Source organism: Cetorhinus maximus, chromosome 14 (genome assembly GCF_964194155.1).
Source record: "Cetorhinus maximus chromosome 14, sCetMax3.hap1.1, whole genome shotgun sequence".
Lineage (NCBI taxonomy): Eukaryota > Metazoa > Chordata > Chondrichthyes > Lamniformes > Cetorhinidae > Cetorhinus > Cetorhinus maximus.
This window is the reverse complement of record NC_135892.1, coordinates 113645877-113661749: the sequence shown is the minus strand read 5'-3', so window position 1 is coordinate 113661749 and position 15873 is coordinate 113645877. Positions and strand designations below refer to the sequence as shown.

At 47.0% G+C, this 15873-nt stretch overlaps 1 protein-coding gene across 1 annotated transcript in view; it reads left to right on the top strand.

Annotated features, from left to right (window-relative positions):
* Positions 1-568: 568 nt before the first annotated feature.
* The window catches only part of LOC144689976 (uncharacterized), a 141853-nt gene continuing 126548 nt past the window's right edge, over positions 569-15873 (top strand). Inside the window, exon 1 of the mRNA XM_078557511.1 lies at positions 569-753. Coding sequence (XP_078413637.1) covers positions 579-753 — 175 coding nt within the window. The 5' untranslated portion in view covers positions 569-578. The remainder of the gene's footprint in view (positions 754-15873) is intronic.

The following is a 15873-nucleotide window of genomic DNA, read 5'->3' as shown; positions in this document are numbered from 1 at the left end:
GGGACTGTGAAGATAAGATAGTCACTAATAAATCCAATTGGGAGATTCAGGAGAAACTTCTTTACTTAGAAAGTAGTGAGAATGTGGAACTCGCTCCCACAGAGAGTGGTGGAGGTGAAAAACATCGATGCATTTCAGAGGAAGCTGGATAAACACATGAGGGAGAAAGAAATAGAAGGGTATGCTGATAGAGTGAGACTAAATCTCATTTCTCTCTATTAATGACACCTCCCATTGGCTGCTGTCCACAAGTTTTGAAATTGGACTTCCGATTCCTGAATCCAATTTGGTGTTAAAACTCTTGAGAATGTTCCCAAACCCAGATAGCACCAGTGAGCTGACAGCTGATTGTAACAAAACCTGGTTTTCCAGTTATTGGAGCCTGGAACAAACTGGGAGGTGGACCTGTGACAAAATGGGGAACCAGTTGCAGGGAGGGAAGGTTTTGATCTACACTGACCTGTCGCTGCGGGGGGATTGGCTACAAGGAAAGAATAGCTCTTTACTAAAGTCTTTCCCATGATTCTTTCCAATTGACCCCAGGTAATCCTCCAGATTAAAGCCTAACTAGATGTTCGATGTGGATCTTCCTTGTGGTTTACGCCGGTTGGACTCCAATATTCTCTAGAATCCACCTGAGGAATCACAAAGCTTCAGCTCTGCCAAGCGGAGCTTCCTGGTCTTCAGTCAATGGGAAATGTCCCTCCAGGAAGATAGAGTACACTCCACATCAGGCAGGTAGAAGCCTGACAGGTCAGTGTAGCATCAGAGGTTGCTAAACATGGTGAGCTTACCAGAAACAAATTACTTTAACAAACCTGTTTATTCTGAGTAAATTAGTGCTGAACATCTTTGCTAGAATAACAGGCATAGGGTAATTAGATAAATGTGTTTGCCCTTGATTTCAATCACAGATTTCTTGAAGCTGTTAAGAATATATTCAGGTGCCAAGGGACAGTTATAGACTTTTGGAGCAAGAAGACTCAATGTGTCATATGCCTGTTTCCCATCATTTACTTGCATTCCCATATAAAACTCCATGAACTTCATCTTGCTTTCCTTGCAGCATTAGTTTTGATACTCTTACCTCAGTCAGAAGTTTGTGGGTTCAAGTCCTACATCCAAGTCCATAATCTCGGCTGACACTCCGGTGACAGCTGAAATCAACCTACTGAGGGTGCTGGAAATCTGAAATGAAAACAGAGAATGCTGGAAGAACTTGGTAAGTCTGGCAGCATCTGTGGAGAGAGAAACAGAGTTAATGTTTCAAGTCTGTATGACTCTTCTTTAGAGCTAAAGAGAGGTAGAAATGTGATGGATTTTTTAGTGTTTGAGAGGGGGTGGAGCAAAATAGAAGGTCAGGGATAGGCAGGAACTCAGGAGAGGTTGATAAAGATGTCATGGACACAAGACAAAGGGAGTGTTAATGGTAGTGCTAAAGACTAAAGAAGGTGCTGATAGTGGCATAAAAGTAAGATAACAGAATGTGTTAATAGCAGAACAAAGGTCAGCGCTCTTAAAGCACAAAATATAAAGAGGTGACATATGGCCATGTGGTGGTGGTGGTGGGGGGAGGGGATGGAGGCTGGGGAGTGGGTGGGAGGTAGTGGGGGCGGGGGGAGAGGGAGCTGTGGGTAAGTGGGGGGGTGCAAGGGAGTGGGGGAGGGTGGCAGGGATAGGGGGAGCAGGAGACGGTGGTGGGGGGCAGGGGAGTTGGGGGGAGGTGATGAGGAGGGCAGGGGAGCAGGAGGTGGTGGTGGTAGGGGTGGTTGGGGGAAAAATATGAAAATAAGACACTTCTCCTGACCTCCCCCTGGACCATGACCCCACCACAGAAAATCAAGACATTGTTTCCAAGACCGTCACTCACCTCATCTCCTCTGGAGATCTTCCCTCCACAGCTTCCAACCTCATAGTCTCCCAACCTCGGACAACCCGCTTCTACCTCCTCCCCAAAATCTATAAACAGGACTGTCCTGGTAGACCCATTGTGTCAGCCTATTCCCGACCCAAGGAACTCATTTCTTCCTATCTTGACTCCATTCTCTCTCCCCTTGTCCAGTCGACACCTCCATCCCCCACCAGGATTGTCTGAGGGCTCTCCGCTTCTTCCTTGAACAGAAGCCCGATCAATCCCCATCCACCACCACTCCCCGCCGTCTGGCTGAACTTGTTCTCTCACTGAAAAGATTCTCTTTTAACTCGTCTCACTTTCTGCAAATAAAGGGTGTGGACCCCAGTTATGCCTGTCTCTTTGTGGGGTATATGGAACATTCCACTCCTCCTCATATTATTTGCATCTGTTGACTGCTCACTGTGTATGATTAATTAAACCTGGGTATGGCTACTTAGAAAAAGAAACTAAACTGAGGCTAGCTGCTGTAAGTATTAGAGAGCAGACATTTTAAAGCATTGAATAAAACTCCTGTTACACATATAGAAGCTGGTGTATCATCTCTGCATATCTCCAAAGCATAACTCAACAACTCCCAATGCAGAATTGAAGGAACGTTTGCACTGTTGGTAGTGCCGTCTTTGGCCGGGATATTGAACCGAGGCCCTGTCTGCCCTCTCAGAATATTCCATGGCACCACTTCAAAGATGAGCTGAGGAGTTTTCTAGTGTCCCGGCTATTATCGTGTTTTCTCATTTTCATTGTGTGAGCTTGCTGTGCACAAATTGAGCGCTGCATTTCCTACATTATAACATTGAAGGTGAAGCACTAAGATTGTGAAAGGTGCTTTTTGCTACACTTTGGTATCTCTGGCACCTACCTCTCTTTATGCAAATACAGACTCAACATACAATTCAGAAAACTGTAAATTTTATCACAAACATCATTTGCAAATATATTTTCACACTTTGCAGTTGATTGTCACACAAAGCTAATTATTTATCATTTATTAGAAATTTTTTGTCCCAGGTCTGGAAGGCAACGTGACTTAGAGATTCATGGTTTCATTTCTAAGGGTCTGTTTGAATGTGCTATGTATTACAGCATGAGATGGGTGGTGAAATGACTCCCCTATTCTACCGCTCCATGTTTGACTGTAACAGGGTCTATTTTGTGAATTTAGAGAGGATGTGCTTTGTCAATGCTACAGGAGTCCCACTATGTACACTTTCAGATTATAAAAAATTAGTTAGATGGGTTTTCTGAGTTTAAACAAAGAATGACATAAGTTTATTGAAACTACTTCCTGAATTAAAATAATAGGTAATCACAACCACCATTCATACACACACAATCCCTGGGTCCACACACACACTCATACACATACACATACACACTAGTACAGATGGTAGAATAAGAGGATATCTTAAAGACTTTTGCAGTTCATTAAGAAGATAGAGGAATATACAGTTAGTTGTCCTTCGACTGGTCTCGGCGTGGTGATTCCACATTGCTGCTATTTATTCAGTTATCTTCCTGGGAGAGAGAGAGAGAGATTCAGCATTTTTGCAGCCTTTCAGTACAGCATTCTGATCTTTGATCTCTCCGGCTTGCTAAACAGTTCTTAAAGTCCTGCCAGTATATTTCACGGGAATTCGATTAATCCATGTCTGCTGCCGTCCTTGTTTTTAGAACATGTCATTGCATTTTGACATCTCATCTCAGAAAATCCTGGAATGTTTCAGGATAGTGTAAAAGCTGAAAGGAGATGGGTCTTTCATAATCCCAGGGGGTTTCAGTGTCTGCTCCTTTTCATCCCACTTGGTGGAATGCAAGTTGTATATTATGTCTGGCTGGCAGTTCTCCATTGTCTTCATAGCCAGTAAAAGAAGAATTAGAAATTGAAATCTTTTTTTTAAAAAGTGTATCTTCAGTACATATGCGACACAGGGATCTTGAGATCTCTTTGTTGGGACAGAGACAGTATTTATGATCGGGAATAAATGTGTTACCTTAGAGGAATGAAGGGTGAATCTGATATTTTCCCTTTTGTAGCCTCTCTGATTAGAACTCAGCAGCAGTGAGTCATCAGCAGCGGCATTTGGTGAACAATTGCAAACACCTGGGTTCCGTAATGCATGGAAGCTGGAGGGTGGAAGAATAATGTTACAGGCTTTGGAGAGAAGCTCCTTGTGTTGTGTTTTGAACAGATACAAACAGAAGTTGTTGTGACTAAGAGAAGAAATAGATTGAATAAGGTTTAATCTTATACTGCTGTGACATAGGCACAGTACTGTAATGTTTATGTCACTGGACTAGTAATCCAGAATACTAAATTTATAACCCAGAAATGTGTGTTCAAATCCCAACAGGGCAACTGGGAAATTTAAATTCAGCTCATCAAATAAACTGGCATAAAAAGCTAGAATCAGTAACGATGATTATGGAATGACTGATTTGTTGTAAAATCTAATTTATTTGTTCATTCAAGGGATGTGAGCTTTGTGGACAAGGCCAGCATTTGTTGTCCATCCCTCATTGCCCTTGAGAAGGCTGTGGTGAGCCATCGTCTTGAACCACTGAGACCCACAGTGCTGATCACTCATCTCCTTTAGGGAAGGAAATCTGCCATCCTTTGTCCTTTGTGCTAGGTCTGACTCCAACCAGAGGAGAGTTTTCCCCCTGATTCCCATTGACTCCAGTTTTGCTAGGGCTCCTTGATGACACACTTGTCAAATGCGGCCTTGATGTCAAAGGCAGTCAATCTCATCTCACCTCAGCTCTTTTGTCCATATTTGAACTAAGGCTGGTGATGAGGTCAGGAGGTAGGCCGCCCTGGCGGAACACAAACTGAGTGCCAGTGAGCAGGTTATTACTAATGGGGGAGGTGGTGGCATAGTGGTATTGTCAATGGACTGGTAATCTGGAGCCCCAGGGGTAATGCTTTGGGGCCCAGGTTTGAATCTCACCACGGCAGATGGTAAAATTTGAATTCAATAAAAATCTGGAAATAAAAATCTGAAGATGACCATGAAACCATTGTCAATTGTCATAAAAACCCATCTGATTCACTATGGGGCATTCAGTCATTTCAGAGGCAATGCCCTTTAGAGAAGGAAATCTGCTGTCCTTACCTGGTCTGGCCTACTTGTGACTCCAGACCCACAGCTATGTGGTTGACTCTTAAAATGCCCTCTGAACAAGGGCAATTAGGGATGTGCAACAAATGCTGGCCTAGCCAGCGATTCCCACATTCCATGAATAAAAAAAAGCAACTGCTGCTTGATAGTTTGACCATTTCCATTATTTTACTGATGATCGCGAATAGACCAATGGGGCGGTAATTGGCCGGGTTGGATTTGTCCTGCTTTTTGTGCACAGGACATAACTGGGCAATTTTCCACATAGCCGGGTAGATGCCAGTGTTGTAGCTGTACTGGAACAGCTTGGCTCGAGGCAAGGCAAGTTCTGCAGTACAAGTCTTCAGCACTATTGCCGGAATATTGTCAGGGTCCATAGCCTTTGCAGTTTGCAGTGCCTTCAGCTGTTTCTTGATATCACGTGGAGTGAATCAAATTGTCTGGAGACTGACATCTGTGATGCTGGGGACCTCCGGAGGAGGATGAGAATGGATCATCCACTCGGCACTTCTGGCTGAAGATTGTAGCAAATGTTTCAGCCTTATCTTTTGCACTGATGTACTAGGCTCCCCTGTCATTGAGGAGGGGGATCTTTGTGGAGCCTCCTCCTCCAGTGAGTTGTTTAATTGTCCTCCACCATTCACGACTGGATGTGGCAGGACTGCAGAGCTTAGATCTTATCCTTTGGTTGTGGGATCGCTTAGCTCTGTCTATCACTTGAACTATAATTCAAAACTGTGGCCTTCACAGAGAGATCATTGGTGTGGTTTGGAAGTTCTGTCGTGTATTCCAGCCTCGCACAGGATAATTACGGGATAATAAGGTCCTATCGGCATGTTAGAATCTCAGGCAGAAGAAGGGACTGCTCCAGGAGAGGAGATACACCCCCACCTAGAGGCAGAAACAGGTGTTGCAGAAATAGGTGTCAGACCAGGCAGGCAGGAAGAGGCAAGGTAGAAAGAAAGGACTTGAATTTATACAGCACCTTTTCTGGTGTTGGGGTGCGCGACAGCCAATGAAGTACTTTCGAAGTGTAATCACTGTTGTAATACAGGAAGTGCAGCAGCCAATTTGCAAAGTTTAGGGAAGGAATTCGCGGCCAGCAATGTGGAGAGATTAAAATCAAGAATGTGCAAGAATTAGAGGAGCGCAGATATCTCGGAGGTTTGTGGAGTTGGAGGAAATTATAGAGATATGGAGGGATGAGGCCATGGAGGAATTTGAAAACAAGGATTAGAATTTTAAATTGAATACATTGCTTTATGACCAGGAGCTAACGTAGGTCAGTGAGCACAGGGGCAGTAGGGGAATAGGACTTGGTGAGAGTTCCAACTCGGGCAGCAGAGTTTTGGATGACCTATAGAAGCTTTAGACAGGGTAGAGTACAGATTCACTGGGAGACTGCCTTCATGAGAATATACAAATGTAAATAAATCTTGAACAGTTGTGGCTATTTTCATTCAAACAGAGGAGTCTACAGGATGGTTTGATAGAGGTGTTTATAATTATTAATGGATGGATAGATAGTACTGGCCTATTCTAACAGTTGAGAGATTCAGACAGAGAGCAGGAGAAACACAGGGGGTTATGAGGCTGTGGGATTCACCCCTCGAGTTAGTGATGAAAGAGAAACTGGGTCAGATTGGGGTAGACAGGTGGGTGGATGAAAGCGGGACAGAGGGATATGAGAACAGAGCAGGGACGTGGGCATTGTGTGTGGAGGATAAACACCAGCGTGGAGTGATCGGGTCAAAGGGCCTGTATGTGAGTTCAAAACCTATTTAATGTATGGAAGGTGCCCACTGTAGACAAGCTGTGGGGATCAGAAGCTGCATTAGGATTATCAAAGTTTTGAATTATCACCAGTACATTTATTCCGTTCAATGGGAAATGCTTCAGGGAATTATGCACCAAGTAACACAAGTTAGAAGCCTGCAACTTTATATTTCTTTTTGTTTGTTTAAGCTCTGTATAAAGTTGAATGGATGTTATATAAATTAAACTTGCAGCTGAATGAGGATGTGGCCTTTTACTGAGAGTGAGTTGGGGAACCTGTTGCAGATGTTTATGGGAAGGATGTGCTCACAGCCCCTCTGGTGATAAATTGCCTTCTCATGGTAAGTTGTGGGCAAACAGGATGTAGTGCTGCCATCTGGTGGTGAATAGGGGAAGAGCAGGCTGCAGCACTGCCCTCTCGTGATGAATTGTGGAAGAGCAGACTGCAGCAGTGCACCCTGGTGGTGAACTGGGGAAGAACCAACATTGGCACTGCCACCTGGTGGTGAATTGGGGAAGAGCAGGCTGCTGCCCCTCACCCTGGTGGTGAATTGGGGAAGAGCAGGTTGCAGCACTGACCTCTCGTGGTGAATTGGGGAAGGGCAAATTGCAGCAGTGCCCCCTGTTGGTGAATTGGGGAAGAGCAGGTTGCAACACAGCCTCCTGGTGGATAATTGGGGAGGAGCAGGCAGCAGGAACACCCTCTGGTGGTGAATTAGGGGAAGAGGAGACTGCAGCACTGCTCTTGTGCAGGATTGCTGGAAGAACAGGCTGCAGCACAGCCCTCTGGTTGTGAATAAGGAAAAAGCAGGCTGTAGCACTGCCTTCTTGTGGTGAATTGGGGTAAGAATAAGCTGCAGCACCACACTCTGGTGGAGAATCGTGATGGCGGAGTGGTATTATCACTGGACTAATAATCCTGACACCCAGGGTAATGCTCTGGAGATTGGGTTTGAATCGCACCATGGCAGATGGTGGTATTTGAATTCAATAAAAATCTGAATTAAAAAGTCTTTTATGAAGCCATTGATTGTTGTAAAAATCCACCTGGTTCACAAGTGCCCTTTAGGGAAGGAAATCTGCTGTCCTTACCTGTTCTGGCCTACATGTGATTCCAGACCCACAGCTATGTGGTTGACTCCTAACTGCCCTCTGAACTAGGGGTCACAAGGGGTATAAATGCTGGGTAATAAATGCTGGTCAGCGACGCCCATATCTGAATGAATTAAAAAGAGAACAGGCTGCAGCATAGCCCCCTGGTGGTGAATTGGGGAAGAGCAGACTGCAGCACTGCTACCTGGTGGTGAATTGGGGAAAAGCAGGCTGCAGCATTGCCCCTGCTGCTAAATTCGGGGAAGAACATGGTGCAGCACCACACTCTGGTGGTGAACAAGGGAAAAGCAGGCTGCAGCACTACAATCTTGGGGGCAACTAGGGGCAAGCAGACTGCTGCACTTCCTTCTGTTGATGATTTGAAGAAAAGCAGCCTGCAGCATCACCCTCTGGTGGCAAATTGGGGGAAGTGCAGGCTGCTGCACTGCGTTCTGGTGGAGATTGGAGCAAGAGCAGGGTTCAGCATTGCCTCTGCTGGTAAACTGGGGAATACAGGCTTCAGCAATGACATCTAGTGGAAAATTGGGGGCAGCGCAAACTGCAGGACTGCACCCTGGTTGTGAATTGGGGAGGAGAGCAGGCTGCGGCACTGCACCCATGCTGGTGAAGTGGAGGAAGAGCAGGTTGCAGTAATGCCCCTGCTTGTAAACTGCAGAAGAGCAGGCTCCAGCAATGCCCTCTGGTGGTGAATTGGAGAAGAGCAAGCTGCAGCACCGCCCTCTGGTGATGAATTGGGGAACAGGAGGCTGCAGCCCTGCCTTCTGGTGGCAAGTTCTGGGAGAACAGGAAGTAGTGTTGCCTTCTGGTCGTAATTTGAGGTAGAGCCAGATTCAGCACTGCCATCTGATGGCAAGTTGGGGGAAAGCAGGCTGCAGCGCTGGCCTCTGGTGGAGAACGGGGAAGAGGATGCTGCAGCACTGCACCCTGCTGGTGAATTGGGGAAGAGCAGGCTGCTGCACTGCACCATGGTGTTGAATTGGGGAAGAGCAGGCTTCTACCCCTCACCCTGGTGGTGAATTGGGGAAGGGCAAGCTGCAGCACTGCTCTCTGATGGTGAATTAGGGGAAGAGGAGACTGCAGCACTGCTCTTGTGCAGGATTGCTGGAAGAACAGGCCTCAGCACAGCCCTCTGGTTGTGAATTAGGAAAAAGCAGGCTGCAGCACTGCCTTCTTGTGGTGAATTGGGGTAAGAGTAAGCTGCAGCACCGCACTCTGGTGGAGAATAGTGATGGCGGAGTGGTATTATTACTGGACTAATAATCCTGACACCCAGGGTAATGCTCTGGAGATTGGGTGTGAATCGCACCATGGCAGATGGTGGTTTTTGAGTTCAATAAAAATCTGAATTAAAAAGTCTAATATGAAGCCATTGATTGTTGTAAAAACCCACCTGGTTCACAAATGCCCTTTAGGGAAGGAAATCTGCTGTCCTTACCTGTTCTGGCCTACATGTGACTCCAGGCCCATAGCTATGTGGTTGACTCCTAACTGCCCTCTGAACTAGGGGCCATAAGGGGTAGAAATGCTGGGTAATAAATGCTGGTCAGCAATGCCCATATCTGAATGAATTAAAAAGAAAACAGGCTGCAGCATAGCCCCCTGGTGGTGAATTGGGGGAAAATCAGACTCCAGCACTGAACCCTGGTGGTGGTTTGGGGGAAGAGCAGGCTGCAGCACAGCCCCTGGTGGTGATTTGGGGGAAGCACAGGGCATGTTGGTGAATTGAAGAAGAAATTGAGAAGAATTGAAGAAAGTGGCATGTTGGTTCCAAAATTGGCTGAGAGGCAGGAAGCAGAGGGTGATGGTAGAGGGATGTTTCTGTTACTGGAAGTCTGTTTCCAGTGGGATTCCGCAGGGCTCGGTGCTGGGGCCCTTGCTCTTTGTGGTGTACATAAATGATTTGGACTTAAATGTTGGGAGTATGATCAAGAAGTTTACGGATGACACGAAAATTGGTCGGGTGGTAAACAGTGAGTAGGATAGCCGTAAACTGCAGGAGGATATCAATGGACTGGTCAGGTGGGTAGAGCAGTGGCAAATGGAATTCCACCCAGAAAGCTGTGAGGTAATACACTTGGGGAGGGGTAACAAGGCAACGGGTTACACCATGAATGGCAGGACCCTGGAAAGTACTGAATATCAGAAGGACAAACACATACAATGCAGGAAAAACTCAGCAGGTCTAGCAGCATCTGTGGAGAGAGAAACAGATTTAACATTTTGAGTCTGTATGACCCTTCTTCAGATCAGAGGGCTCTTGTTGTGCATATCCACAGATCCCTGAAGGTAGCAGGGCAGATAAATAAGGTGGTTAAGAAGGTATATGGGATACTTGCCTTTATTAGCTGAGGCGTAGAATACAAGAGCAGGGACGTTATGCTGGAACTGTATAAAACGCTGGCTAGGCCACAACTGGAGTACTGCGTGTAGTTCTGGTCACCACATTATAGGAAGGATGTGATTGCACAGAAGATTGTGCAGAAGAGATTTACCAGGACGCTGCCCGGACTGGAGGGTCTGAGCTGTGAGGAAAGATTGGATAGGCTGGGGTTGTTTTCCTTGGAGCAGCGAAGGTTGAGAGGGGACCCGATAGAGGTGTATATGATTATGAGGGGCATAGATAGGGTGGATAGGAAGGCACTCTTTCCATTAGCAGAGGGGTCAATACCAGGGAGCACAGGTTTAAGAGAAGAGGTAAAAGGCTAAGAGGGGAGTTGAGGAGTAATTTTTTCACCCGGAGGGTGGTGGGAGCCTGGAGTTCACTGCCTAAAAGGGTGGTTGAGTCAGAAACTCTGGTAACATTTAAGAATTATTTAGATATTCATTTGCGTTGCCATTGCCTCCAGGGCTATGGGCCAAGCACAGGAAAATGGGATTAGTGTAGTCAGATCTTGGTTGACCGGCACAATACGAATGACCTCCTTCTGTGCTATAAACATCTCTGAGTAGGCTGCTGCACTGCCATCTGGTGGCGAGTTGTGGGAGAGCAGGATGTCGCACTGCCTTCTGGTGGTAAATTGGGGGAAGAGCAGGATTCAACACTGCCCTCTGATGGAGGAATGGGGGAAGAGGATGCTGCAGCACTGCACCCTGGTGGTGAACTGGGGAAGAGCAGGCTGTAGGAAAACACCCTGCTGGTGAACTGGGGGCAAGGCAGGCTGCAGCAATGCCCCTCCCTGGTGGTGAATTGGGGAAGAGCAGGCAGCAGCATTGCCCCTGCTGCTAAATTCGGGGAAGAACATGGTGCAGCACCGCACACTGGTGGTGAACAAGGGAAAGCAGGCTGCAGCACTACAATCTTGGGGGCAACTAGGGGCAAGCAGACTGCTGCACTTCCTTCTGTTGGTGAATTGAAGAAAAGCAGCCTGCAGCATCACCCTCCAGTGGCAAATTGGGGGAAGTGCAGGCTGCTGCACTGCGTTCTGTTGGAGAATTGGGGCAAGAGCAGGGTTCAGCATTGCCTCTGCTGGTAAACTGGGGAATACAGGCTTCAGCACTGACATCTAGTGGAAAATTAGGGGCAGCGCAAATTGCTGCACTTCAACCTGGTGGTGAATTGGGGACGAGAGCAGGCTGCAACACTGCACCCTGGTGGTGAATTGGAGGAAGAGCAGGGTGCAGCATTGCCCCTGCTTGAAAACTGCAGAAGAGCAGGCTCTAGCAATGCCCTCTTGTGGTGAATTGGAGAAGAGCAAGCTGCAGCACCGCCCTCTGGTGATTAATTGGGGGAACAGGAGGCTGCAGCACTGCCTTCAGGTGGCAAGTTCTGGGAGAACAGGATGTAGCGCTGCCTTCTGGTGGTGAGTTGGGGTAGAACCAGATTCAGCACTGCCTTCTGGTGGCCAGTTGGGGGAGAGCAGGCTGCAGTACTGGCCTCTGGTGGAGAATGGGGAAGATGATGCTGCAGCACTGCACCCTGCTGGCGAATTGGGGAAGAGCAGGCAGCTGCACTGCACCGTGGTGGTGAATTGGGGAAGAGCAGGCTTCTACCCCTTCCCGTGGTGGTGAATTGGGGAAGAGCAATCTGCAGCACTGCTCTCTGATGGTGAATTAGAGGAAGAGCAGACTGCAACACTGCTCTCTGATGGTGAATTTGGGGAAGAGGAGACTGCAGCACTGCTCTTGTGCAGGATTGCTGGAAGAACAGGCTGCAGCACAGCCCTCTGGTTGTGAATTAGGAAAAAGCAGGCTGGAGCACTGCCTTCTTGTGGTGAATTGGGGTAAGAGTAAGCTGCAGCACCGCACTCTGGTGGAGAATAGTGATGGCGGAGTGGTATTATTACTGGACTAATAATCCTGACACCCAGGGTAATGCTCTGGAGATTGGGTGTGAATCGCACCATGGCAGATGGTGGTTTTTGAGTTCAATAAAAATCTGAATTAAAAAGTCTAATATGAAGCCATTGATTGTTGTAAAAACCCACCTGGTTCATAAATGCCCTTTAGAGAAGGAAATCTGCTGTCCTTACCTGTTCTGGCCTACATGTGATTCCAGGCCCACAGCTATGTGGTTGACTCCTAACTGCCCTCTGAACTAGGGGCCACAAGGGGTAGAAATGCTGGGTAATAAATGCTGGTCAGCGACGCCCATATCTGAATGAATTAAAAAAAAGAGGCTGAGCATAGCCCCCTGGTGGTGAATTGGGGGAAGAGCAAGCTGCAGCACTGCACCCTGGTGGTGAATTGGGGGAAGCACGGGGCATGTTGGTGAATTGAAGAAGAAATTGAGAAGAATTGAAGAAAGTGGCATGTTGGTTCCAAAATTGGCTGAGAGGCAGGAAGCAGAGGGTGATGGTAGAGGGATGTTTCTGTGACTGGAAGGCTGTTTCCAGTGGGATTCCGCAGGGCTCGGTGCTGGGGCCCTTGCTCTTTGTGGTGTACATAAATGATTTGGACTTAAATGTTGGGAGTATGATCAAGAAGTTCACGGATGACACAAAAATTGGTCGGGTGGTAAACAGTGAGGAGGATAGCCGTAAACTGCAGGAGGATATCAATGGACTGGTCAGGTGGGCAGAGCAGTGGCAAATGGAATTCCACCTAGAAAGGTGTGAGGTAACAAGGGGGAGGGGTAACAAGGCAACAGGTTACACCATGAATGGCAGGACCCTGGTAAGTACTGAATATCAGAAGGACAAACACATACAATGCAGGAAAAACTCAGCAGGTCTAGCAGCATCTGTGGAGAGAGAATCAGATTTAACATTTTGAGTCTGTATGACCCTTCTTCAGATCAGAGGGCTCTTGGTGTGCATATCCACAGATCCCTGAAGGTAGCAGGGCAGATAAATAAGGTGGTTAAGAAGGTATATGGGATACTTGCCTTTATTAGCTGAGGCGTAGAATACAAGAGCAGGGACGTTATGCTGGAACTGTATAAAACGCTGGCTAGGCCACAACTGGAGTACTGCGTGTAGTTCTGGTCACCACATTATAGGAAGGATGTGATTGCACAGGAGAGTGTGCAGAGGAGATTTACCAGGATGCTGCCTGGGCTGGAGGGTCTGAGCTGTGAGATAGGGCCTCAGTTTAAAATCTCATACAAAAAGCAGCACCCCTGACAAAGCAGCACCCCACTTCCTACACACTGAACTGTTAGCGTTTTGATTTTTGTACTTACTCCCTCAACGGGAACTCACAACTCTCCCCATTGAGAGGTGAGAGTGTGAACAACTGAGCCCCAGCTTGAAGACCGAAGGGAGCACTCTCACCTCTGAGTCAGAAGCTTTGAGTACAAGACTCACTCCAGAGGCCTCAGCACAAAATCCAGGAGATCACTGAGTGAGGGTTGCATTGTGGGAAGGAAGGTCTTTCAGATGAGACATAAAACTCGGCCCTCTCGGTGAAGGTGGATTTTTCCCAATTCAGCACAACTCAGGATCACCACCAGCAGATGGGGGCAGAGAGCAGGTGAAAGTGAAAGTAGAGGAAATATAACATGGTTTCCTGGAATTCAGGGTGTTTCTTGCAAACTCACTGTGTTCAGACAGATGTTATCTACACAACTACTCATTGCAGGATATTTTCAGCACTGACCGCAGGAGTCAGCAGAGCAGGTTACAACTCTATACCCATATACTGCTAAAAACATTACCCTCCTGGAGAACGTTCAACTCCAGCAGTTTGTTTCCTTACAGTAACCCCTGAGAAACTAATGTCTCCCAGTTCGCTATACAGTCTCCAGAATTGAAGAAGAGCTCACAGGTTGACAGGTCTCTGTACAATTTTGAATGGAAAATTGAATGTTTCCAAGCAGTACATTAGGCTAAAGAATGACCATGCACAAAGAGTTCTTAACCAACAACTCCAACTGAATGCAGCCCCACGTGCTTCCCTTGTTAACTCCTGTTACACAACAACAAGTAAAGATTGGAAAAATCTTCCGCTAACCATCATGTCCTTGTTCACAAAGGATTCATTTAAGCAAAATCTGTTGCACTTCTTTTATTAATGTGGCCACCAGCTGCACTCATTGTGCACCTCCTGTGTAAATTCCCCAGTGGAAGGCTAGAGAGGGAAAACTTGCAAAATACCAAGTACTGGGAGAGGGGTCTACAGGGGAGTTACCGGCACTGGGAGAGGGGCCTATAGGGGAGGTACCGGCACTGGGAGAGGGGCCTATAGGGGATGTACCGGCACTGGGAGAGGATTTTGCACCAGGACCAAAATTGAGCTTGAACTTGATCACATTTAACATCTCACTGAGAGAACAGGCCTTTTAGAAACCTCCAGCCTTCCCACTGCTGAGGATCCTCTGAATGTTGTTCTGGGAGATATATGAATCTTGGGAACACTGTCCAATTTGAGAGATTTTCCATGACCGATAGGATCACCAAATGGACACCAGATCACGTGGTACCTGATGGTTGCCGGGTGAGCTGTTTACAACAACAACAATTTATATTTACATAACACCTTTAACATGATCAAATGCCCCAAGGTGCTTCACAGGAGCATTATAAAAGAAAGTATGTGACCGAGACACAGATGGAGATATCAGGTCAGATGAGCAATTGTTTATTCAGGGAGGTTTTAAAGGAGGAAAGTGAGTGAAGAGAGGCGGAGAGGTGTAGGGAAGGAATTCCAGAGCTTTGGCATCAGCAACTGAAGACACGGCCACCAATGGTGGAGTGATTAAAATTGGGGATGCACAAGGGGCCTGAATTAGAGGAGCGCAGATGTCTCGCAGGATTGTGGGGGTTGGAGGAGATTACAGAGATAGGGAGGAGTGAGGACTTGGAGGGACCTGAAAACAAGGATGAGAATTTAAAGATCAAGATGTTGCTTGACCAGGACCCAATGTAGCTCAGGGAGCTCAGGTGTTTAAAATGACCTAAGGATCCATTAGGTACAAGCAGAGAAACCATTGCAATAGAAAATGTTTCCCAAAATCAGAATAACCCCGACTGACTGCACATCATCTTTCTGAGAGCATTTTATGATCTGTCTCTCTAAGCAGCAAGTGCCCCCTTTAAATGTCGCCTCTCCTCCTGCTGCTGCCCTCTGTCTCCCTGTTGAAAGCTCTGGGACTCTCTAAAATGAAACTGTAATTGTCTCAACTCTTCCCCATGAGCCTCCACTGACCTCACTCTCAAACCCTCCCCACAATTCTCATCCTCTCCCATTAGCAAGACCCACTCTGGGTGGACACTGACTGGGAGGCCAGGGTCAAAGCTCTGCTGATACACCCAGATTCTCTGCTTGTGAATATTTCTGCCACTTGCAAGATTCCATTTTAAAATTCACGCCCCCGAATTCACATTCCTTCATGCCCTCACCGCTCCCTGTTTCTGTCACTTCCTCCACCAAGGGTCTACTGAGATCTCTGCCCACCTCTAATTATGGCCTATTGTACATCCCCGATTTTAATCAGTCCACCATTGGTGGCCGTGCCTTCTGCTGCCTGGGCCCTAAGCTCTAGAATTCCTTCCCTCAACATCTGCACCTCTT